This window comes from Somniosus microcephalus, chromosome 12, assembly GCF_052327205.1.
Source record: "Somniosus microcephalus isolate GS21.2 chromosome 12, FLI_Smic_1.0, whole genome shotgun sequence".
Taxonomy (NCBI): domain Eukaryota; kingdom Metazoa; phylum Chordata; class Chondrichthyes; order Squaliformes; family Somniosidae; genus Somniosus; species Somniosus microcephalus.
Window position 1 is genome coordinate 7,995,938 of NC_140998.1, and position 24,975 is coordinate 8,020,912.

A 24,975-nucleotide genomic window follows, 5' to 3' on the forward strand; every position below is an offset into this window, starting at 1 on the left:
GCAGCGCGTTCCAGACAACAACTCGCTGTGTAAAAAAAATTCTCCTCTGGTTCTTTTGCCAATTACTTTAAATCTGTGCCATCTGGTTATTGACCCTCCTGCCACTGGAAACAGTTTCTCCTGATTTACTATCAAAACCCCTCATACAGCCCCGACTGGAACCTAGGAACAGGAGGAGGCCATTCAGCCCCTCGAGCCTGCTCCCCCATTCAATGAGATCATGGCTGATCAGTGACCGAACTCCATATACCCGCCTTTGGCCCGGGACCTTTGCTGAGTCCAGTGAGTTTTGGTAATAATTTTCCAAAACTCACTGGACTCAGCAAAGGTCCCGGCAGATTGGAAAACTGCTAATGTAACACCCTTATTTAAAAAGGGTAGTAGGCAGAAGGCTGGAAACTATAGACCTGTTAGCCTAACATCTGTGGTTGGTAAAATGTTAGAGTCCATTATTAAGGAGACAGTAACGGGACATTTGGATAAACATAATTTAATGGGGCAAACTCAGCATGGTTTCATGAAGGGGAAGTCATGTTTGACAAATTTGCTTGAGTTTTTTGAGGAAGTAACATACAGGGTGGATAAAGGGGAACCAGTGGACGTAGTGTATTTAGACTTCCAAAAGGCATTTGACAAGGTGCCACACAAAAGATTATTGCTCAAGATAAAAAATCACGGGATTGGGGGTAATATTCTGGCGTGGGTGGAGGATTGGCTCTCTAACAGAAAGCAGAGAGTTGGGATAAATGGTTCGTTCTCAGATTGGCAACCAGTAACTAGTGGTGTTCCGCAGGGGTCAGTGCTGGGTCCCCAACTCTTTACAATCTATATTAACGATTTGGAGGAGGGGACCGAGTGTAACATATCAAAGTTTGCAGATGATACAAAGATGGGATGGAAAGTAGTGAGTGAGGAGGACATAAAAAACCTGCAAAGGGACATAGACAGGCTAAGTAAGTGGGCAGAGATTTGGCAGATGGAATACAATACTGGAAAGTGTGAGGTTATGCACTTTGGCAGGAAAAATCATCGAGCAAGTTATTATCTTAATGGCAAGAAACTGGAAAGTACTGTAGTACAAAGGGATCTGGGGGTCCTGGTGCACGAAACTCAAAAAGTTAGTATGCAGGTGCAGCAAGTGATTAAGAAGGCCAATGGAATGTTGGCTTTTATTGCTAGGGGGTTGGAATATAAAAACAGGGAGGTATTGCTGCAGTTGTACAAGGTATTGGTGAGGCCGCACCTGGAATACTGCATACAGTTTTGGTGTCCATACTTAAGAAAAGACATACTTGCTCTCGAGTCAGTACAAAGAAGGTTCACTCGGTTAATCCCGGGGATGAGGGGGTGGTCATATGAGGAGAGGTTGAGTAGATTGGGACTCTACTCATTGGAGTTCAGAAGAATGAGAGGCGATCTTATTGAAACATATAAGATTGTGAAGGGGCTTGATCGGGTGGATGCGGTGAGGATGTTCCCAATGATGGGTGAAACTAGAACTAGGGGGCATAATCTTAAAATAAGGGGCTGCTCATTCAAAACTGAGATGAGGAGAAACTTCTTCACTCAGAGGGTGGTAGGTTTGTGGAATTTGCTGCCCCAGAAAGCTGTGGAAGCTACATCATTAAATAAATTTAAAACAGAAATAGATAGTTTCCTAGAAGTAAAGGGAATTAAGGGTTACGGGGAGCGGGCAGGAATTTGGACATGAGTCTGGGTTCGGAATGGTCATGGCCCTGTGAGTAGTGGAGTGGGCCCAGGGGCCGTGTAGCCTTGTTCTGCTCCTACTGTGTTCTAATTCTGTTAGATTTCAGGAGATGGTTTTATTCCTGTTCCTGGCTGGGGTGAAGATCGCCTTTACAGAAGGTAAGTACTGTAGAAAATATAGGGACAGAGTGATCTCCTGGAAGAATTTCGATCGCCTAGATGGGTCGGAGAGGAATTTCCCAGATTTTTTTCTCCCAAATTGGCCATTGGGTCTTTATCTGGTTTTTTGCCTCTCCCGGGAGATCACATGGGTTCGGGTGGGATGGAGAGTGATAGAAGATTTGAGGTTAGGATCAGATCAGCCATGATCTTATTGAATGGTGGAGCAGGCTCGAGGGGCCGATTGGCCTACTCCTGCTCCTATTTCTTATGTTCTTATCTGTTAATACCTTTGGTTAACAAAAATCTATCAATCTCGGATTTAAAATTAACAATCGATCTAGCATCAATTGCTGTTTGCGGAAGAGAGTTACAAACTTCTGCCACCCTTTGTGTGTAGTAGTGTTTCCTGATTTCACTCCTGAAAGGTCTGGCTCTAATTTTTAGACACTGTCCCCAGTCCTAGACTCCACAACCAGCGGAAATAGTTTCTCTCTATCCACCCTATCTGTTCCCCTTAATATCCTGAAAACTTCGATCAGATCACCTTCTAAATTCTAGGGAATACAACCCTAATTTGTGTAATCTTGCCTCATAACTTAATCCTTGGAGTCCGGGTATCATTCTGGTAAACCTACGCGGCACTCCCTCCAAGGCCAATCTATCCTTCCTAAGTAATTGCGTGAGAAGTTCCCTGAATTAGCGGGAAGATTTTTCAAATGTCCTTACTCCAGTTCAACAAGAGAGGGAGCTCTGTACTAATGAAAGATACTCGATCCGACACCATCTCGGATTGGGGTACCTGGATCCCCGAGGTTCTTCCAGGGGTCTCGGAGCTCCTAGGATTTCTCTACCTGCTGACCGACTCGCATATTCTTTGCAGCATTTTAAGAAAATGTTTTCTACACTGCTTATCTTTGAGAAACTGATGCAGCCTTTTCAAGATAGAATGTGATGGGTGATCCCTGGGAGTGTGTTAATAGACACGGGGGATTTCTGGGAGTCTGAAGGTTGTGGTTCAGAGCCCCACTCCAGAGAGTTGAGCACATAATCTAAGCTCACACTTCAGTGCAGTACTGAAGGAGTGCTGCACTGTCGGAGGTGTCATCTTTCAGATGAAATATTACACCGAGGCCCTGTCTGCCCTCTCAGGTGGACATAAAAAACCCCATGGCTCTGTTTTGAAGTAGTCTCCTGGGCCAACATGTATCCCTCAACCAGCATCACTGAAAACAGATGATCTGCTCATTATCACGTTGCTGTTTTGGGAGCTTGCTGTGCAGAAATTGGATGCCGCGTTTTCTACATTACAACAATGACTACACTTCAATTGTACGTCATTGTTTGTGAAGCGCTTTGGGACATCCTGAGGTTGTGCAAGTCTTTCTTTCTGTTCTTTGAAGTGCCCGTGCTGTTTTTCCAGGTGATGGTCACAGCCGGGAATCTGTGCGGTGTCCAGGGAATTTCATCGGCTCCACCACCGGCAGCAGAGGAGCTGAACTCGTGGGTGACTCGGCTCGGAGAGCTGGGGCGAGAGGCAGCCGCCATCGTCACACAGGGAGAGGTGGGTAACTGGGTGGCGCTCTCGGTTAGCACCATGACCTTTCACCTCTGGGATGTGGGCTTGATCCCACTTCAGGTTGACGGGGTGAAGGTCTCTTCCCCCTGCTGGCTATCAGTTCATTCCTCGAGGAGAAGCACTGAGTGCACTTCACTTCTGGACTTCCCTCCCTAAACCTCTCCACCTCTCTCTCCTCCTTTAAGACACTCTTTAAAGCCTAACTCTTTGACCAAACTTTTGGTCTCCTGCCCTAATTTCTCCTTATCTGGCTTGGCATCAAATTTTCACTCCTGTGACGTGCCTCGAGACGTTTTACTACATTAAAGGCGCTAAAAAATACAAGTTTATGTTTCAGGTCGATGACAGGTCATCGACCTGAAACATTAACTCTGTTTCTCTCTCCACGGATGCTGCCTGACCTGCTGAGGATTTCCAGCATTTTCTGTTTTTATTTCAGATTTCCGGCATCTGCAGTATTTTGCTTTTGTGTAAATAAAAGTTGTTGTTGTTATCCCTATATCGGCACAAATTGGCAGCCTCACTCAAAGAGCAACGTGAGTAATGGATGGCACACTGGGAGTGTTTGATGGGACAGTGTAGAGGGAGCTTTACTCTGTATCTAACCCGTGCTGTACCTGCCCTGGGAGTGTTTGATGGGACAGTGTAGAGGCAGCTTTACTCTGTATCTAACCCGTGCTGTACCTGCCCTGGGAGTGTTTGATGGGACAGTGTAGAGGCAGCTTTACTCTGTATCTAACCCCTGCTGTCCCTGCCCTGGGAGTGTTTGATGGGACAGTGTAGAGGGAGCTTTACTCTATATCTAACCCGTGCTGTACCTGCCCTGGGAGGGTGTGATGGGGCAGTGTAGAGGGAGCTTTACTCTGTATCTAACCCGTGCTGTACCTGCCCTGGGAGTGTTTGATGGGACAGTGTAGAGGTAGCTTTACTCTGTATCTAACCCGTGCTGTACCTGCCCTGGGAGGGTGTGATGGGGCAGTGTAGAGGGAGCTTTACTCTGTATCTAACCTGTGCTGTACCTGCCCTGGGAGTGTTTGATGGGACAGTGTAGAGGGAGCTTTACTCTGTATCTGACCCGTGCTGTACCTGCCCTGGGAGTGTTCGATGGGACAGTGTAGAGGGAGCTTTACTCTGTATCTAACCCGTGCTGTACCTGCCCTGGGAGTGTTTGATGGGACAGTGTAGAGGGAGTTTCTAAATGTTACTGAGGGTGAGAATGCCCTCAGTTTATTTTATAAATGGTTGATGTCCAAGACACCACCAGCCTCGTCCTCCTGCTCCTGAACCTCAGATGGAAATGCAAGTTTACGAAATTTAACACATTTATTCTTGGCCCTTCAGCACCCAAGTGAGTGACTGATCTGTATAGAAACAGGAGGAGGCCATTCAGCCCCTCGAGCCTGTTCCACCATTCAATTAGATCATGGCTGATTTCTATCTTAACTCCACCTACCCGCCTTGGTTCTGTACCCCTTAATACCCTTGCTGAACAAAAATCTATCAATTCCAGTTTTGAAAATTTCATTTGACCCCCAGCCTCGGCAGTTTTTTGGGGGAGAAAGTTCCAGATTTCCCCCACCCTTTGTGTGAAGAAGTGCTTCCTGACATCACCCCTGAACGGCCTGGCTCTAATTTTAGGGTTTTGCCCCTCTTGTTCTGGACAACCCCCACCAGAGGAAATAGATTCTCTTTATCTAGTCTAACAAATTCTTTAATCGTCTTAAACATCTCAATTAGGTCACCCCTTAATCAGGAGTGGGCCTTTGGCGTAGCGGTAGCATCCCCGCCGCTGGGCCAGAAGGCGTAGGGTTTCGAATCCCGCTCCAGACAGTGCCGGCAAGTGGAGTCGGAGCTCCGGCTCTAAATTCTGGGTTGACATCCAGCGGGATACTTGTGGGTGCGGGTGGGCCCCCCCCCCCCGTATGGGTTGTGGGAGCCCATAAAACCCTCCCGCCATAGGACTAACCACCCTAATGGCTGGTACGAAGATGGTTACGGTCACGGAAGGAGCGTTCATCGCGGCCAGAAATCCTTCCACCACTTCATACAGTTCCCCAAAGGGAACAGTATGAAGACACGTACGACGACGACCCCTTAATCGATGCCTGGTCACTTCTGTTCCCCTGCCAGAGACCCCCCACTCGCACCTGCACCCGAAGCAGAGTTGCCAACTCTGGCTGGTCATAATCCTGGGGGTTTCATCACATGGCCTCCTGCAGCCAACCGCTTCCCCCGCCCTGCACCCTGCTCCTGCCCCCTCCCCCGCCCCGCACTCCCGCCCCCTCCCCCGCCCCACCCCCTCCCCTTCCCCCCCTTTTCCCCCCTTCCCCCCTCCCCCAAACAAAAATGTTCAAAGAAATGCAAAAAAAACATAATTGTTTAATCCCCTATGATTTTGCACCCAGTTTGCTGGCAAGTGCCCTGGAGATTAATCTTCAATTCCTGGCGAGTCCAGGTCAATGCTGCAGGGTTGACCACCCTGATCCGAAAGTACTTCTCGGGTCGAGAGGCCTAACTGAGGGGCCGAGGCTCCTGCTTTCAACGTGGAGCACCAATCTGCGCCCTCTGTCTTTAGCGAGTGCAGTGGGGTGAAGTGAAGAACCATGACAATCGGTGCCAAGGAAACCTTGCACCTTGAGCATTACGAGCATTCTTAACAGACTTTATTATCCTGTTACGTTTCTCAGGGGGACATTAATGAGGATACGTGCTTAAAATTGGAGGAGGCCATGCAGAATACTGCCCTCCGGATCAGCCACTGGTTAGATGCTGCGGAGGAGGGAATGTGCTCCTACAGCTCGATACCCATCGAGGAGGCAGAGCAACAGCTGCAACATCACCAGGTAACGGCATGGGCCGGGTAACACCGCGGGCCAGGTAACGGCGCGGGCCAGGTAACGGCGCGGGCCAGGAAACTGCGCAGCACTCTCTCAGAACTGCCCCTCCTCCACTGTGGTGCTCCCTCAGTACTGCCCCTCCGACAGTGCAGCGCTCCCTCAGTACTGCCCCTCCGGCAGTGCAGCGCTCCCTCAGTACTGCCCCCTCCGACAGTGCCGCACTCCCTCAGTACTGCCCCCTCCGACAGTGCAACGCTCCCTCAGTACTGCCCCTCCGACAGTGCCGCGCTCCCTCAGTACTGCCCCTCCGACAGTGCAACGCTCCCTCAGTACTGCCCCTCCGACAGTGCCGCGCTCCCTCAGTACTGCCCCCTCCGACAGTGCAACGCTCCCTCAGTACTGCCCCTCCGACAGTGCCGCGCTCCCTCAGTACTGCCCCTCCGACAGTGCAGCGCTCCCTCAGTACTGCCCCTCCGACAGTGCAGCGCTCCCTCAGTACCGCCCCTCCGACAGGGCAGCGCTCCCTCAGTACAGCCTCTCCAACAGTGCAGCGCTCCCTCAGTACCGCCCCTCCGACAGTGCAGCGCTCCCTCAGTACTGCCCCTCCGACAGTGCAACGCTCCCTCAGTACTGCCCCTCCGACAGTGCCGCGCTCCCTCAGTACTGCCCCTCCGACAGTGCAGCGCTCCCTCAGTACTGCCCCACCGACAGTGCAACGCTCCCTCAGTACTGCCCCTCTGACAGTGCAGCGCTCCCTCAGTACTGCCCCTCCGACAGTGCAGCGCTCCCTCAGTACTGCCCCTCCGACAGTGCAGCGCTCCCTCAGTACCGACCCTCCGACAGGGCAGCGCTCCCTCAGTACAGCCTCTCCGACAGTGCAGCGCTCCCTCAGTACCGCCCCGCCGACAGTGCAGCGCTCCCTCAGTACTGCCCCTCCGACAGTGCAGCGCTCCCTCAGTACTGCCTTGGAGCGTCAGCCTAGATTATGGGTTGAAATTCCGGGAGTTGGGCTTGAACCCACTGCCTTCTGATTCGGAGGCGACTGAGTTACGGCTGACAGTCAGGGACGGTGGATGGAACTCGGGTACCCTGTTCGCGCAGTGGTTTGTTGTTGATGCTGAAAGCGCGGGGATTGAAGTGATCGATTGTCGTGTGTTCCAGTTGCAGGCCGAGGCCCTGGAGAGAGTTTGCCGGGAGCTGAGTGAGCAGAGGCATCTGCTGGAGCAGTCGGAGGTACTCGGGGCCCAGGCCCGCCCCCTGGCCCTGGACTGTCTGGCCAGTTTACAGAGCAGGCTGAAGCTGCTGCAGTCGGCCCGCTCCACGATGGACGAGTCGCTGAGGGCCGGGACCAGACAGATCACTGGTTACCAGGTATGGCATGAACTGGCGCACAGAGCTTTGGCACAACACCACTGCGGTGAGGGGCTGCTGGCAGGTGTGTGCGTCGAGGCAGATGTGCGTGCATTTGGTGGAGGGTTGGGGTTTGTTGTCAAGGCCCCAAGCTCTGGAATTCCCTCCCTAAACCTCTCCGCCTCTTTACCTCTCTCTCCTTCTTTAAGATGCTTTTTAAAACCTGCCTCTTTGACCAAGCACCTGTCTTAATATCTCCTCATGTGGCTCAGTGTCAGATCTTGTTGGATAATCGCTCCTGTGAAGCTCCTCGGGACATTTTACTATGTTAAAGGCGCTATATAAATACAAGCTGTTGTTGTTGTCATAGCTCCCTCACAAACTTCCTTTACCAAGCTAGCTTTCAGAGGGTTAGTACTCCTGAGTGTGTGTGTTTTTTTAAATTTGTTCCTGGGATGTGGACGTCACTGGCAAGGCCAGCATTTATTGCCCATCCCTCCTTGCCCTGGAGAAGGTGGTGGTGAGCCGCCTTCTTGAACCGCTGCAGTCCGTGTGGCGAAGGTGCTCCCACAGTGCTGTTAGAGAGGAAGTTCCAGGATTTTGACCCAGCGACGATGAAGGAACGGTGATATATTTCCAAGTCAGGATGGTGTGTGACTTGGAGGGGATCTTGGAGGTGGTGGTGTTCCCATGCGCTTGCTGCCCTTGTCCTTCTAGGTGGAAGAGGTCGCGGATTTGGGAGGTGCTGCTGAAGAAGCCTTGGCGAGTTGCTGCAGTGCATCTTGTAGATGGTACACACTGCAGCCACGGTATGCCGGTGGTGGAGGGAGTGAATGTTTAGGGTGGTGGATGGGTGCCAATCAAGCGGACTGCTTTGTCCTGGATGGTGTTGAGCTTCTTGAGTGTGCCAGCGGAAAGGAGACCATTTCAGAACTGAAACCCACTGTCGTGTTGCATCAAATTCTGAAGATTTAGGAGGTGTTCAATTTGGCTGTGGCTAGGAATTCTGTTTGTGAGGGGTGTGGGGTATATCAGTGTTACAGTGAGGGGTGTGGGGTATATCGGTGTGTTACAGTGTTTGGTGTGGGGTATATCAGTGTTATAGTGAGGGGTGTGGGGTATATCAGTGTTACAATGAGGGGTGTGGTGTATATCAGTGTTACAGTGAGGGGTGTGGGATATATCAGTGTTACAGTGAGGGGTGTGGGGTATATCAGTGTTACAGTGAGGGGTGTGGTGTATATCAGTGTTACAGTGAGGGGTGTGGTGTATATCAGTGTTACAGTGAGGGGTGTGGGATATATCAGTGTTACAGTGAGGGGTGTGGGGTATATCAGTGATTTTACAGTGAGGGGTGTGGGGTATATCAGTGATTTTACAGTGAGGGGTGTGGGATATATCAGTGATTTTACAGTGAGGGGTGTGGGGTATATCAGTGATTTTACAGTGAGGGGTGTGGGGTATATCAGTGTGTTACAGTGAGGGGTGTGGGGTATATCAGTGTTAGTGAGGGGTGTGGGGTATATCAGTGTTAGTGAGGGGTGTGGGGTATATCAGTGTTACAGTGAGGGGTGTGGGATATATCAGTGATTTTACAGTGAGGGATGTGGGATGTATCAGTGTTAGTGAGGGCTTTGGGGTATATCAGTGTTACAGTGAGGGGTGTGGGGAATACCTTTAGGGATGGAAACCTGGTGTCCTTACATGGTCTGGGCCAGTTCCGCACGGGTGTGATTGACTCTTGCTCAGGCCTACAACGCCCCTCAGTTGTATCAAGGCGGCGGCCCATCAACACCACCTTAGGGCAACGAGGGATTATCAATAAATGGACCAGTGACACCCACCTCCTGTGACTGAGAGAGAATGAACTCTGTGTGTGGATTTTGCTGGGCTAACAGTCGTTTGTTTGGCCCTGTGTTGAGTTGGTTTTTCTAAACCCTTACCTGGATGAAATACAAGAAGTTTCTGCCCGATAGACAATCCTTCTCTTCCAAAACAACAACAACAGCAAATAAAGCAACTTATATTTATATAGCGCCTTTAACGTAGTAAAATGTCCCAAGGTGCTTCACAGGAGTATTATACGACAATAAAATTTGACACCGAGCCACATAAAGAGAAATTAGGGCAAATGACCAAAAGCTGGGTCAAAGAGGTAGGTTTTAAGGAGAGTCTTAAAGGAGGAAAGAGAGGCGGAGAGGTTTAGGGAGGGGATTCCACTAGTTTAGGGCCTAGGCAGCTGAAGGCACGGCCACCAATGGTTGAGTGATTAAAATCAGGATGCTCAAGAGGGCAGAATTAGAGGAGCACAGATTTCTTTGGTGGGGGTGTGGGGGGGAGGTTGTGGGGCTGGGAGATTGCAGAGGTAGGAAGGGGTGAGGCCGTGGGGGGATTTGAAAACAAGGATGAGAATTTTGAAATCAAGGCGCTGCGTAACCGGGAGCCAATGTAGGTCAGCGAGGTGATTGGTGAACGGGACTTGGTGCAAGTTAGGACACCGGCAGCCGAGTTTTGGATGACCTCAAGTTTACGTAGGGTGTTCAGAATCCTCTGTCCAACGCACTCTACCATCACCCGGGACCCTCACTGTTCATTTCATCGCACCACCTCATACTCGGTCTGACAAAGCACCTAGAAAACTGTACATCCCCTGCCCTCCCTCCCTCCTCCCTTTCTCATACATTCTACAGCCATTTAAAACCTGTGCTTGCTGTCACCCAGTCATTGTTTCCTCATTTCCTTTGTATATTGCCTCACTCTTTTTCAAACTTGGTGCAGTTGTGCACTATGGGCCTCCTTGACCCTTTAACCAGGCCTCTCCGTTTAAACAGAGCTGTGCCTGTTACTATTTCATCAATCATTTTATTTAAATAATAAGTAGCAGAAGACTATTGGTACGGGTTACTGAGGGAGCTGGATTAACATCAGTAGAGATACAGTCAGTAACACAGGGCGCTGGGGGAGAGGGATTACTGAGTGACAGTGTGAGGGAGCTGGATTAACATCAGTAGAGATACAGTCAGTAACACAGGGCACTGGGGGAGAGGGGTTACTGAGTGACAGTGTGAGGGAGCTGGATTAACATCAATAGAGATACAGTCAGTAACACAGGGCGCTGGGGGAGAGGGATTACTGAGTGACAGTGTGAGGGAGCTGGATTAACATCAGTAGAGATACAGTCAGTAACACAGGGCGCTGAGGGAGAGGGGATACTGAGTGACAGTGTGAGGGAGCTGGATTAACATCAGTAGAGATACAGTCAGTTACACAGGATGCTGGGGGAGAGGGGTTACTGAGTGACAGTGTGAGGGAGCTGGATTAACATCAGTAGAGATACAGTCAGTAACACAGGGCGCTGAGGGAGAGGGGTTACTGAGTGACAGTGTGAGGGAGCTGGATTAACATCAGTAGAGATACAGTCAGTAACACAGGGCACTGGGGGAGAGGGGTTACTGAGTGACAGTGTGAGGGAGCTGGATTAACATCAGTAGAGATACAGTCAGTAACACAGGGCGCTGGGGGAGAGGGGTTACTGAGTGACAGTGTGAGGGAGCTGGATTAACATCAGTAGAGATACAGTCAGTAACACAGGGCGCTGGGGGAGAGGGGTTACTGAGTGATAGTGTGAGGGAGCTGGATTAACATCAGTAGAGATACAGTCAGTAACACAGGGCACTGGGGGAGAGGGGTTACTGAGTGACAGTGTGAGGGAGCTGGATTAACATCAGTAGAGATACAGTCAGTAACACAGGGCACTGGGGGAGAGGGGTTACTGAGTGACAGTGTGAGGGAGCTGGATTAAAATCAGTAGAGATACAGTCAGTAACATGGCGCTGGGGGAGAGGGGTTACTGAGTGATAGTGTGAGGGAGCTGGATTAACATCGATAGATTGATTAACATTAATTTGAGTGATTTGTGCAGTAAGTGGGCTGGGAGTGGGATTGTCCACAGTTTGATGGAATATAAACCAGTGCAATTTGCATTAACCCCTTGCATTCCATGGTGTTTGTGATTTGTGTTGACTCCGCAGGTGAGGCTGAGGCAGTTAGAGGCGGCGTTGTTGGAGAGAAGGGCGGATGTACAGCAACGATTAGTGGAGTGCGTGGGTCGCAGCACAGACGAGCAGCTTCAGGTAACACAACCCACCAATCACTCACCAACATCTCCCATTGCTCCAGCGCCTTTAACATAGGAAGACGTCCTAGGAGCGTAAATCAGACAAACATTTGACATCACTCACCGGCTTTTACTGTGAATATGAAAGGTAATGTGATTGGCGTGTGTTTATCTCGCCTATACTATGTCAGATTATGCCCTTGCCTGGTTAACCCTTCCCTAACCTGGGGACACCGAGACTGATTGTTGCAGCCCTGCCGCTCCCCTCACCCCCACCCCCCCCCCCCCCCCAACTAGCTGGATCTTGTCTAGACCCCTCAACCCCTGTCCGAGCTCATTTTGTCCATGTGATCCATCTCCTGCTCCCTCGACCCTATTCCCACCAAACTGCTGACCACCCAACTTCGCTTCCTGGCCCCACTGTTAGTTGATATTGTTAACGGTTCTCTCTCCTCCGGTACTGTCCCCCTCCCGTTCAAATCTGCCGCCCTCACCCCTCTACTCAAAAAAACAACCGTTGACCCTCTGTCCTTGCAAACTACCACCCCGTCTCCAACCTCCCTTTCCTCTAGTGGAGTAGACAAAGGGGAACCAGTAGATGTGGTGTATCTGGATTTTCAGAAGGCCTTCGATAAGGTCCCACACAAGAGGTTGGTGAACAAAATTAGGGCATATGGAATTGGGGGTAATATACTAGCATGGATTGAGAATTGGTTAACAGACAGAAAACAAAGAGTAGGGATAAACGGGTCTTTTTCAGGATGGCAGGCTGTGACTAGTGGGGTTCCGCAAGGATCGGTGCTTGGGCCCCAGCTATTCACAATCTATATCAGTGATTTGGATGAGGAGACTAAATGTAACATTTCCAAATTTGCTGATATGACAAAGCTAGGTGGCAGCGTCAGTTGCGAAGAGGATGTGAAGAGGCTTCAAGGGGATCTCGACAGGCTCAATGAGTGGGCGAGAGCATGGCAGATGGAATATAATGTGGATAAATGTGAGTTATCCACTTTGGTAGAAAAAACAGAAAGGCAGAGTATTTCCTAAATGGTGAAAGATTGGGGAATGCAGATGCTCAAAGGGACCTGGGTGTCCTTGTACATGAGTCACTGAAAGTGAATGTGCAGGTGCAGCAAGCCATTAGGAAGGCAAATGGTATGCTGGCCTTCATTACAAGAGGATTTGAGTACAGGAGTAAAGAAGTCTTACTCCAATTATATAGGGCCTTGGTGAGAGCTCACCTGGAGTATTGTGTACAATTTTGGTCTCCTTACCTAAGGAAGGATATACTTGCCATAGAGGGAGTGCAACGAAGGTTCACGAGATTGATTCCTAGGATGGTGGGACTGTTGTATGAGAAGAGATTGAGTAAACTAGGCCTGTATTCTCTTGAATTCAGAAGAATGAGAGGGGATCTCATTGAAGCATACAAAATTATTACAGGGCTTGATAGGGTGGATGCTGGGAGAATGTTTCCCTTGGCTGGGGAGTCTAGAACCAGGGGCCACAGCCTCAGGATAAAGGGTAGGCCATTCAGGACTGAGGTGAGAAGACATTTCTTCACACAGAGGGTGGTGAATCTTTGGTATTCTCTACCCCAGAGGGCTGTGGAGGCTCAGTCATTGGGTATATTCAAAACAGAAGTCGATAGATTTCTGACTAGTAATGGCATCAAGGGTATGGCGATAGGGCCGGTGAATGGAATTGAGGTCGATGATCAGCCATGATCTCATTGAATGGCGGAGCAGGCTCGAAGGGCCGAATGGCCGACTCCTGCTCCTATTTCATATGTTCTCTCCAAAGTCCTTGAACGTGTTGTCACCTCCCAAACCTGTGTCCATCTTTCCCAGAACTCCACGTTTGAATCCCTCCAATCAGGTTTCCGCTCCTGCCACAGTACTGATACGGCCCTTCTCAAAATCACAAATGACGTTCTATGTGCCTGTAACCGTGGCAAACTCTCCGTCCTCATCAATGTTCTTTTTTTTTGGGTGTGCAGCCTGTTTCGCTCTGGCGCAAAATTTAACAGTGGAAAGGCCGGTCCCGTGATGCGCGGGACTGGCAGACAGCAGCTTCGAGGGAACGTTGCTCCTCGTCCTTCTCGGCCTGTCCGCAGCCTTTGATACGGTGGACCACACCATCCTCCGCCAACGCTTCTCCTCAGACATTCAGCTGGGTGGGACTGCCCTCCCCTGGTTCCATTCATATCTATCCTGTCGTAGTCAGAGAATCCCCTGCAGTGACTTCTCTTCGTGCTCCTGCACTGTTACCTCTGGAGTTTTCCAAAGATCTATCCTTGGCCCCTCCTTATTCCTTATCTACATTCTGCCCCTCAGCAACATCATCTCTACCCCTCCACTTTCTCTGATTTGTCACACTGCTTGTCCGACATCCAGTTCTGGATGAGACGTTAAACTGAGGCCCGTCTGCTCTCTCAGGTGGATGTAAAAGATCCCATTGCACTATTTCGAAGAAGAGCAGGGGAAGTTCTCCCCGGTGTCCTGGGGCCAATATTTATCCCTCAATCAACATCAATAAAACAGATGATCTGGTCATTATCACATTGCTGTTTGTGGGAGCTTGCTGTGCACAAATTGGCTGCCGCGTTTCCTACATTACAACAGTGACCGCACTTCAAAAAATACTTCGTTGGCTGTAAAGCACTTTCGGATGTCTTGAGGTGGTGAAAGGCGATGGAGAACTGCAAGCCATTCTTTCTTTCGATGAGCAGAATTTTTCTCCAACTAAATATTGGGAAGACCGAAGCTATTGCCTTCTGTCGCTGCCACAGACTCCGTTCCCTTGTCACCGACACCATCCCTCTCCCTGACCACTCGGAGACGGAACCAGACTGTTCGCATCCTTGGTGTCCTATTTGACCCTGAGGTAAGCTGCCGATCTCATATCCTCCCCCTCACCAAGACCGCCTATTTCCACCTCCGTAATATTGCCCGTCTCCATCCCTGCCTCAGCTCATCCGCTGCCGAAACCCTCATCCGTGCATTTAACTCCAGACTCGATTATTCCAATGCTCTCCCGGTGGGCCGACCACTTTCCACAAAATTTAAACTTACCAAACCTCTGCTGCCCGTATCCTGGCGCTCACCAAGTCCAGTTCACCTGCCGCCCCTGTGCTCGCTGGCCTACATCGGCTCACCAAGTCCGTTCACCTGCCGCCCCTGTGCTCGCTGGCCTACATTGGCTCACCAAGTCCGTTCACCTGCTGCCCCTGTGCTCGCTGGCCTACATCGGCTCACCAAGTCCGTTCACCTGCCGCCCCTGTGCTCGCTGGCCTACATCGGCTCGCCAAGTCCGTTCACCTGCCGCCCCTGTGCTCGCTGGCCTACATCGGCTCGCCAAGTCCGTTCACCTGCCGCCCCTGTGCTCGCTGGCCTACATCGGCTCACCAAGTCCGTTCACCTGTCGCCCCTGTGCTCACTGGCCTACATCGGCTCACCAAGTCCGGTTCACCTGCCGCCCCTATGCTCGCTGGCCTACATCGGCTCACCAAGTCCGTTCACCTGCCGCCCCTGTGCTCGCTGGCCTACATCGGCTCGCCAAGTCCGTTCACCTGCCGCCCCTGTGCTCGCTGGCCTACATCGGCTCGCCAAGTCCGTTCACCTGCCGCCCCTGTGCTCGCTGGCCTACATCGGCTCACCAAGTCCGGTTCACCTGCCGCCCCTGTGCTCACTGGCCTACATCGGCTCGCCAAGTCCGTTCACCTGCCGCCCCTGTGCTCGCTGGCCTACATCGGCTCGCCAAGTCCGTTCACCTGCCGCCCCTGTGCTCGCTGGCCTACATCGGCTCGCCAAGTCCGTTCACCTGCCGCCCCTGTGCTCGCTGGCCTACATTGGCTCGCCAAGTCCGTTCACCTGCCGCCCCTGTGCTCGCTGGCCTACATCGGCTCACCAAGTCCGTTCACCTGCCGCCCCTGTGCTCGCTGGCCTACATCGGCTCGCCAAGTCCGTTCACCTGCCGCCCCTGTGCTCGCTGGCCTACATCGGCTCACCAAGTCCGTTCACCTGCCGCCCCTGTGCTCACTGGCCTACATCGGCTCACCAAGTCCGGTTCACCTGCCGCCCCTATGCTCGCTGGCCTACATTGGCTCACCAAGTCCGTTCACCTGCCGCCCCTGTGCTCGCTGGCCTACATCGGCTCGCCAAGTCCGTTCACCTGCCGCCCCTGTGCTCGCTGGCCTACATCGGCTCACCAAGTCCGTTCACCTGCCGCCCCTGTGCTCACTGGCCTACATCGGCTCACCAAGTCCGGTTCACCTGCCGCCCCTGTGCTCGTTGGCCTACATCGGCTCACCAAGTCCGGTTCACCTGCCACCCCTGTGCTCGCTGGCCTACATCGGCTCACCAAGTCCGTTCACCTGCCGCCCCTGTGCTCGTTGGCCTACATCGGCTCACCAAGTCCGGTTCACCTGCCGCCCCTGTGCTCGCTGACCTACATTGGCTCACCAAGTCCGGTTCACCTGCCGCCCCTGTGCTCGCTGGCCTACATCGGCTCACCAAGTCCGGTTCACCTGCCGCCCCTGTGCTCGCTGGCCTACATCGGCTCACCAAGTCCGTTCACCTGCCGCCCCTGTGCTCGCTGGCCTACATCGGCTCACCAAGTCCGGTTCACCTGCCGCCCCTGTGCTCGCTGGCCTACATCGGCTCACCAAGTCCGTTCACCTGCCGCCCCTGTGCTCGCTGGCCTACATCGACTCACCAAGTCCGGTTCACCTGCCGCCCCTGTGCTCGCTGGCCTACATCGGCTCACCAAGTCCGGTTCACCTGCCGCCCCTGTGCTCGCTGGCCTACATTGGCTCCTGGACTGGCAACACCTCAAATTTAATATTCCCATCCTTGTTTTCCAATCCCCCTCCACGACCTCGCTCCTCCCTATCTCTCTAACCTCCCCCAGCCCCACAATCCTCCGAGATCACTGCGCTCCTCTAATTCTGGCCTCTTACACATCCCTGATTAGAATCGCTCCACCATTGGCGGCCGCGCCTTCAGCTGCCTGAGCCCCAAGCTCTGCTAATCCCTCCCTAAACCTCTCCGCCTCGCTACTTCTCTTTCCTCCTTTTAAGATGCTCCTTAAAACTTACCTCTTTGACTAAGTTTTTGGTTACCTGTCCAAATATCTCCTTATATGGCTTGGTGTCAATTTTTGTCTGATTAGCATCTTGGGGCATTTTACTATGTTAAAGGCGCTATATAAATGCAAAGTGTTGTTGTTATCATAGCTCCCTCGCAATCTGCCTTTACCAAGCGAGCTTTCAGAGGATTAGTAACTCCGTGTACTCTGCACGTGTATGTGATAGCGAGAAGGGGACCATTTCAGAACAGAAACCCACTGTGGTGTTGGATCAAATTCTGAAGATTTAGGAGGTGTTCAATTTGGCTCTGCGTAGAAATTCTGTTTGTGAGGGGTGTGGGGTATATCAGTGTGTTACAGTGAGGGGTGTGGGGTATATCAGTGTTACAGTGAGGGGTGTGGGGTATATCAGTGTGTTACAGTGAGGGGTGTGGGGTATATCAGTGTGTTACAGTGAGGGGTGTGGGGTATATCAGTGTTACAATGAGGAGTGTGGGGTATATCAGTGTTACAATGAGGGGTGTGGGGTATATTAGTCTTACAGTGAGGGGTGTGGGGTATATCAGTGTTACAGTAAGAGGTGTGGGGTATATCAGAGTGTTGCAGTGAGGGGTGTGGGGTATATCAGAATGTTACAGTGAGGGTGTGGGTTATGTGTGCTGGATTAATGATGTATTATTGAGTCCTTGGCTGTGCTGCCCTCTCTCTCCGTTGATGTTTGATGCTGTTTGGTGCAGTTGATTGAGGAGATGGAGTGTGAGCTGGAACCCTTCGAGGAGCAGGTGCTGGCTGTGATTGCAGAAGGAGAGCGACGCAACCTGGAACCCGCAGCGACCCAGGATGTCGACAAGCTGGAGGTACAAACATGAGTCCTTACACCCAGTCGTATGGGTGAGCTGTGTGACAGCCCCTGGCCGTACTCTTCGAACTCCCGTCTCCGGGGCGGTGTTGCCCCTCTGGACTTCATCACCTACTTCCACCTCCCGTCTCCGCCCCTGCCTCAGCTCATCTGCTGCTCAAACCCTCATCCATGCCTGTGCTACCTCTAGATTTGACGATTCCAATGTTCTCCTGGCCAACCCTCCATTAACTTGAGCTCATCCAAAGCTCTGCTGCCTGTATCCTAACTCGCAAGTCCCGCTCAGCCTGTGCTCGCTGACCTACCGGTCCGGCAACGCCTCGATCTTAAAATTCTCATCATTGTGTACAAAACCCTCCACGTCCGCGCCCCCTCCTTATCTCTGTAACCTCATCCAGTCCTACAACCCTCTAAGAGCACTGCGCTCCTCCAATTCTGGCCTCTTGCGCAATCCCGATTTTATTCGCCCCACCATTGGTGGCCGTGCCTTCAGCTGCCTGGGCCCTCGGCTCTGGAACTCTCTCCCTAAACCGCTCCACCCCTCTCTCCTTTTTAAGACGCTCCTTAAAACCTACTTCTTTGGCCAAGCTTTTTGGTCATCTGTCATAATGGGGCAGTAATTCCTCCCCAAACGCGTGAGTACAGAAGGGGTACTCACCCGGAGGAAATGCCGGTTTTCAGCATGCACAGCGCATGCGCTGAAAACCGGCATTTCCTCTCCTCTAACCCACGAGGCGAAGAGGCTAGCGCGTGCGCTGTAGGGGGCAGCGCGTGCGTCTTGGATTTCCTCTGTTTTGGGGGATTTGCGCATGTGTAAAGGCCTCCGGTCTTTACGCTTGTAAAAAGCACACACAAATATTTATTTTTACAGGTAAGTGGTGTTTTAGTGTAATTTAGAATTTTTTTTCCCCACAGGTTTATTATTTTAAATAATCTACAATAAGGTAAGTTTAGTTTTAGACCCTTTTTATTAAAAATTTATTTTTTTCAAAAAAAAAAAATTATTGTTTAAATTATTTTTTTAAACTTATTTATACTTAATTTAATGATTGGGATGTTTTTAAAAGTTTTATTTAAAGTTTAAGTAGTGTTTTGGGGTGCAGTACTTCTCATGTTTGGAGTTTGCACATTCTCTCCGTGTTTGCGTGGGTTTCCTCCGGGTGCTCCGGTTTCCTCCCACAGTCCAAAGATGTGCGGGTTAGGTTGATTGGCTATGATAAATTGACCCTTAGTGTTAGGGGGATTAAATACGTGGGGTTACGGGGATCGGGTGGGATATGTGTCGGTGCAGGCTCGATGGGCCGAAATGGCCTCTATCTGCACTGTGGGGTTTCTGTGATTCTGTGATTCATGAGTTTGACAGTTCTTACTCTCAAACTTATGAATGAAGTTTCCCCTCCCCTGATTGGCTGAACAGTGCTCACCTGATCCCAGCCGGCACATCGCACTAACTACGCCGCTGGGTCAGGTTAGCACAGCGCGCCGACATCAGAACCTGGCCACTGACAGGAAATCCACTGCGGGCCAGGTTTCAGATGTCGGCGCGCAGGGTGAGCGCACATCGGGGGCTTGCACGCGCGGCAAGCCCCCGACACCAAGTTCTGGGCCATTATCTCCTTATGTGGCACCGTGTCAAATTTTGTCGAAAGTGCTCCTGTGAAGCGCCTTGGGACGTTTTACTATGTTAAAGGGGCTATATAAATACAAGGTGTTGTTCCTGTGGTATGACTGGAACTCTTTCTGCTTTAAAAGGAGGTCCTCAACAGCACCAGAGTGTGTCTGAGGGAGCGGCGCCGGGAGATCCGGCACAGCCTGGTGGTGGGGTGTCGGTACGAGTGTCTGGTGCAGGGTCTCGCCGGCCTGGTGGAGTGTGGACAGGAGAAGGTTGCCCAGGAAGCAAGACTTCTAACCAAGAGCGCCGGAGATTTACAGAGCCACCTACAGAACTATAAGGTATTCCCTCTTGGTCACGTCCTATTTCAGTGTGCCCACTATCGTACGATACAGTTCCACAGGCAAGGGGACATGGGTAATTCGTGGGGGGGGGGTGGGGGGATGTGGTGGAGCGCTCTTCGATTGGCAGCCGAGAAATAATTGGCTCGCTGTTTACCCATGGGAGGCATCACAAACTCAACATTTGCCCTCGTGCATTTTTGCAGCAGTAATCCCTGGACAGGGATCAAGAGTGGGACCCTTGGCAGGTTAACCTTTCCCTAGCCCTGGGGCAATGAGGTCAATTGTCGCACACACCCCCCCACACCCCCAATCACCCCCGAATCTGGGTCTTGTACAAAACAAGTTTTCAATAAGTCTGTGTGTGTGAGAGTGAGAAAGAGAGAGCATGTGCCAGCGGGCAGGTTCTCAAATTTCAACACACAAACCCAGTGTGGCATTGGATCGAATTCTGCAGATTTACGAGGTGTCAGTTATGGCTCCAAGTTTGCAGAAATGTTGTGTAGCATGTGAAGGAAAAGAGGGGAGCTGCTTTTACTGAGGCTTGGATCGGGATATCTTGGCATAGCTCAAGGGCAGATCAGTCCAGGGCAGCTGCTGGGTCTGAGCCTGACGCGACTAAGCCTGCGGCTGACTGTTGGATATTACTAAAGCAGGACTCTCGTATCCTCTCTCCCCTGTCTTTACCAGAGCTGTTGATACATTTACATGTAGAAGACGGCACCGAGTGGCGGTCAACCAGACCCCAGACCGTGCTCTCTAGTCCTCAACATCAGGGGCCGCGTTCGAAACATCAAATTCCTTCTTGATTCACGTCCTGAAACTTTCCAAGCGTTTCAGGTGCAATTTTAAACCCGGGGGAGGTGAAAATCGCCCGGGTTACTTACCTACCCAGGAGATGGCCGGTTCAAGTTTTAACCAACTCTCTTGAGCAGGCGCTAAGGACACACGGCCAAAGCCGGCGTGGTCCTTTATGACATGTGTCTGTTGGGAAGTGACTGCCAGTTTCACCAGGGAGCAGGAGCGCTCTTCACCGTCCCACAGGGAAAGCTTAGATCTCCCCTGTCACAGACTTGTGCCCCTTTCCCAATTGGGTGAATCCCTCCCCCCGCCTCCCCTTTCCCTGCTATATGGTCCTGTACCCCCAGTGAGAGTCAGCACCTTCAGGAGAGGAGGGTCCCGTACCCCAGTGAGAGTCAGCACCTTCAGGAGAGGAGGGGACCCGTACCCCAGTGAGAGTCAGCACCTTCAGGAGAGGAGGGGACCCGTACCCCAGTGAGAGTCGGCACCTTCAGGAGAGGAGGGGTCCCGTACCCCAGTGAGAGTCAGCACCTTCAGGAGAGGAGGGGTCCCGTACCCCAGTGAGAGTCAACACCTTCAGGAGAGGAGGGGACCCGTACCCCAGTGAAACTCAGCACCTTCAGGAGAGGAGGGGACCCGTACCCCAGTGAGAGTCAGCACCTTCAGGAGAGGAGGGGACCCATACCCCAGTGAGAGTCAGCACCTTCAGGAGAGGAGGGGACCCGTACCCCCAGTGAGAGTCAGCACCTTCAGGAGAGGAGGGGACCCGTACCCCAGTGAGAGTCGGCACCTTCAGGAGAGGAGGGGAACCCGTACCCCAGTGAGAGTCAGCACCTTCAGGAGAGGAGGGGACCTGTACCCCAGTGAGAGTCAGCACCTTCAGGAGAGGAGGGGACTTGTACCACAGTGAGAGACAGCACCTTCAGGAAAGGAGGGGACCCGTACCCCAGTGAGAGTCGGCACCTTCAGGAGAGATGGGGACCCGTACCACAGTGAGAGTCAGCACCTTCAGGAGAGGAGGGGATCTGTACCCCAGTGAGAGTCAGCACCTTCAGGAGAGGAGGGGACCCGTACCCCAGTGAGAGTCAGCACCTTCAGGAGAGGAGGCGATCCGTACCACAGTGAGAGTCAGCACCTTCAGGAGAGGAGGGGACCCGTACCACAGTGAGAGTCAGCACCTTCAGGAGAGGAGGGGACCCGTACCACAGTGAGAGTCAGCACCTTCAGAAGAGGAGGGGACCCATACCACAGTGAGAGTCAGCACCTTCAGAAGAGGAGGGGACCCATACCACAGTGAGAGTCAGCACCTTCAGGAGAGGAGGGGACCTGTACCACAGTGAGAGTCAGCACAAAATTACAGGAAACTTTGTGCTATCCGGCACCCACGGGACCAAGCTGCTGCCGTTGCCTCAAAACGGCCGTACTCTCCAGAGTTAATGTTGAGAGATACGGAGATTCTTATCTCCGTATTTGACAACAAACACTGTTGCTTAGCAACAGCTTCTAAACACTCGGGTGTGGCCTGCAAGCTCTGTAGCTGAAGCTGTTGCTATAGCTACAGACCTTGCACAGCTTGCCTGTTCAAACAAAGCAAAAAAACAAACAAAAAGAATAAAAAACGGCTGCTGATTTTTGCCAGCGGCTCCAGATTGCTGGATAGCTCACCTTCGGATAGCACAAAGTTTCCTGTGCTATGGTGTACGATAGCAAAATGCTGCGGATGCTGGAAATCCGAAATAACAACAGAAAACGCTGGAAAAACTTGCCTTGAATAGCTCTCTATGTCTCTTAATCTCTCCTGCTTTCTATCCTATCACTGACCTTCCCTTTTGTTCTTTCATCCCCTCCCCTTTTTCCCAGTTCTGACGAAAGGTCATCGACCTGAAACGTTGACTCTATTTCTCTCTCCACTGATGCTGCCTGACCTGCTGAGTTTTTCCAGCGTTTTCTGTTGTTATTACTATGGTGTAGCCTGGCATTGGGTGAGCAGCAGTGGATAATGCCTGGAGACAGAGAAACATAGAAACATAGAAGATAGGAGCAGGAGTAGGCCATTCGGCCCTTCGAGCCTGCTCCGCCATTCAATGAGATCATGGCTGATCATCCAAATTCAGTACCCTGTCCCTGCCTTCTCCCCATATCCCTTGATCCCTTTAGCCTTAAGAAATATATCCAACTCTTTCTTGAATATACTTAATGAATTGGCCTCCACCGCCCTCTGTGGCAGAGAATTCCACAGGTTCACCTCTCTCTGGGTGAAGACATTCCTCCTCATCTCTGTCCTAAATGCCAAACCAAGGCCCAAATACTTTGAGCAGAATGTGTTTTCACTCTAATTGTACTGGGTTTATTCCGGCCCACTGACGATGGGATTGTTGTGTTTTTTTCTCTGCGGGTGCAGCTCTTTTTCCGTCGGCTGGCAAATCACCTGACGTCGACGGAACAAGTTTCTCGAAACGTTCCAGAATCGATTGTCGCCCACAACCGGGAGGTCTGGCTGAAACTGGTTAAGGAGGAGACCGCTCTCCAGTCGTGGGCCCTGCTGCACGGAGTCCAGATGGAAACCGCCCTTCAGGTAGGAACGTGAGGAGTCAAATCAGCCTTTCTATCCTCCGCCCTGGCTCAGCCACGTACACAAACCTCTGACGGTGCCCGTCAATAAATTGGTTTAAAAAAGCATATAGGATGCAGAGATTTGAGCACCTAATCACAGGCTGCACTCCAGTGCAGTACTGAATGAGTGCTGCGCTGTCGGAGGTGCAGTCTTTCAGATGAGACATTAAGCCGAGGTCCCATCTCTGCTCTCAGGTGGATGTAAAAGATCCCATGGCCACTATTCGAAGAAGAGCAAGGGAGTTCGCCCTGTTGCCATGGGCCAATATTTATCCCTCAACTAACATCACTAAAATAATAGACGGTCTGGTCATTATCACACTGTTGTTTGTGGGAGCTTGCTGTGCGCAAATTGGCTGCTGCGTTTCCTACATTACAACAGTGACTACACTTCAAAAAGTACTTCATTTGCTGTAAAGCACTTTCAGACCTCCTGCGATTGTGAAAGGAGCTATAGAATGAAAGTCTTCCTTTTGTTTTTAGTGATGTTGGAGACCAGAGATTGGGACCTGTACCCCAGTGAGAGTCATTGGGGATAGACATTGCTCCATTAATTGATTCCTGATGTACATTTGAGGATGGACATTGCTCCATTAATTGATTCCTGCTGTAGAAGTTGGTGTGGTATTTGCTCCATTAATTGTCACACTTTTTTAATTTGAAGGCTTGGACAGATTTCGAGGTGGACCATTCGTTCCTGATGAAGGAGATAGAGATGCTGAGCTCTGCAGTCCCGTCCGTTGGGCTGGTGGAAGAGACAGAAGATCGATTGACCGAACGCATCGGCACCTTTCAGGTGAGACTTGCCCAGGTGCAGCTGGGTGTCACCTTGCTGATTGGTGGCCGTGGTTAACGCTGATGGGAATGAGATGGACGGGGAATGTGCTGCATTGTCGTGTAGCCAGACTCCACACCGGGGGGATGCATCCAGCCCACAGGCTGCCTCCGTATCTGTCGTGTTTGAATCTTTTAAAACCTCCGCTCAGTATTCACACCTGGAGCAAGAGAAGGCATTTCAGACCCTTGAATATCTGCAGCAGGTTATATATTTACAGCCTACCCGCAGGGTGCTGGGTGAGGGGAGGTTATCGAGTGGGGATATGAAGGGAAGGGATTGGTTTGGGGGACAGCACGGTCAAAGGGAGGGGTCTTCAGAGTAGGGTCACCAAGACGCCACCCCTCCAGGATTGCCATGGAGTCGCCTGGAATAAAGACTAGTCTCCAGGACAGCGCTGCCAGCAAAATCCAGGAGAAAAATCATAGGGCCGTTTTAAAAACATTAAAAAAAAAAAATTCTTTGAACAGTTTTATTTATTATTTATAAAACTATTAGAGATGGGGGGTGGGGAAAAAAGGCTGTTTGACTGACAGTCAAGAATCATCCAATTGAGGAACGAAGAATATCAGTCAAGAATTGGCCATTGGAAGGCGGGGCGCTGTGATGATGGACATGTTGGGTGACCAATGGTGGGAGAGTGGGTGGCGGGGCGCTGTGATGATGGACATGGTGGGTGACCAATGGCGAGAGAGTGGGTGGCGGGGCGCTGTGATGATGGACAAGGGCCATGAAATAACACTGGCGAGCAAAATAAAGGAAAATCCTAAGATGTTTTATAAGTATATTAAGGGCAAGAGGATAACCAGGGAAAGGGGTAGGGCCCATTAGGGACCAAAGTGGCAATCTGTGTGTAGAGCCAGATGATGTAGGCGGGGTTTTAAATGAATTTTTTGCATCTGTGTTCACTATGGAGAAAGACGATGCGGACATAGAAATCGGGCAAGGGGACTGTGACATACTTGAACATATTAGCATCGAGAGGGAGGAGGTGCTAGCGGTTTTAGCAGGCCAAAAAGTGGATAAATCCCCAGGCCCGGACGAGATGTATCCCAGGCTGCTGTGGGAGGCAAAGGA

At 51.4% G+C, this 24,975-nt stretch overlaps 1 protein-coding gene across 1 annotated transcript in view; it reads left to right on the forward strand.

The window, feature by feature from the left end:
- LOC147109011 (uncharacterized) overlaps positions 1–24,975 on the forward strand; it is a 552,618-nt gene that overhangs the window by 335,152 nt on the left and 192,491 nt on the right. The window contains exons 47-54 of the mRNA XM_086002569.1: positions 3,290–3,430; positions 6,133–6,288; positions 7,444–7,653; positions 11,664–11,765; positions 17,575–17,694; positions 19,449–19,649; positions 22,852–23,025; positions 23,728–23,859. Coding sequence (XP_085858695.1) covers positions 3,290–3,430; positions 6,133–6,288; positions 7,444–7,653; positions 11,664–11,765; positions 17,575–17,694; positions 19,449–19,649; positions 22,852–23,025; positions 23,728–23,859 — 1,236 coding nt within the window. The remainder of the gene's footprint in view (positions 1–3,289; positions 3,431–6,132; positions 6,289–7,443; positions 7,654–11,663; positions 11,766–17,574; positions 17,695–19,448; positions 19,650–22,851; positions 23,026–23,727; positions 23,860–24,975) is intronic.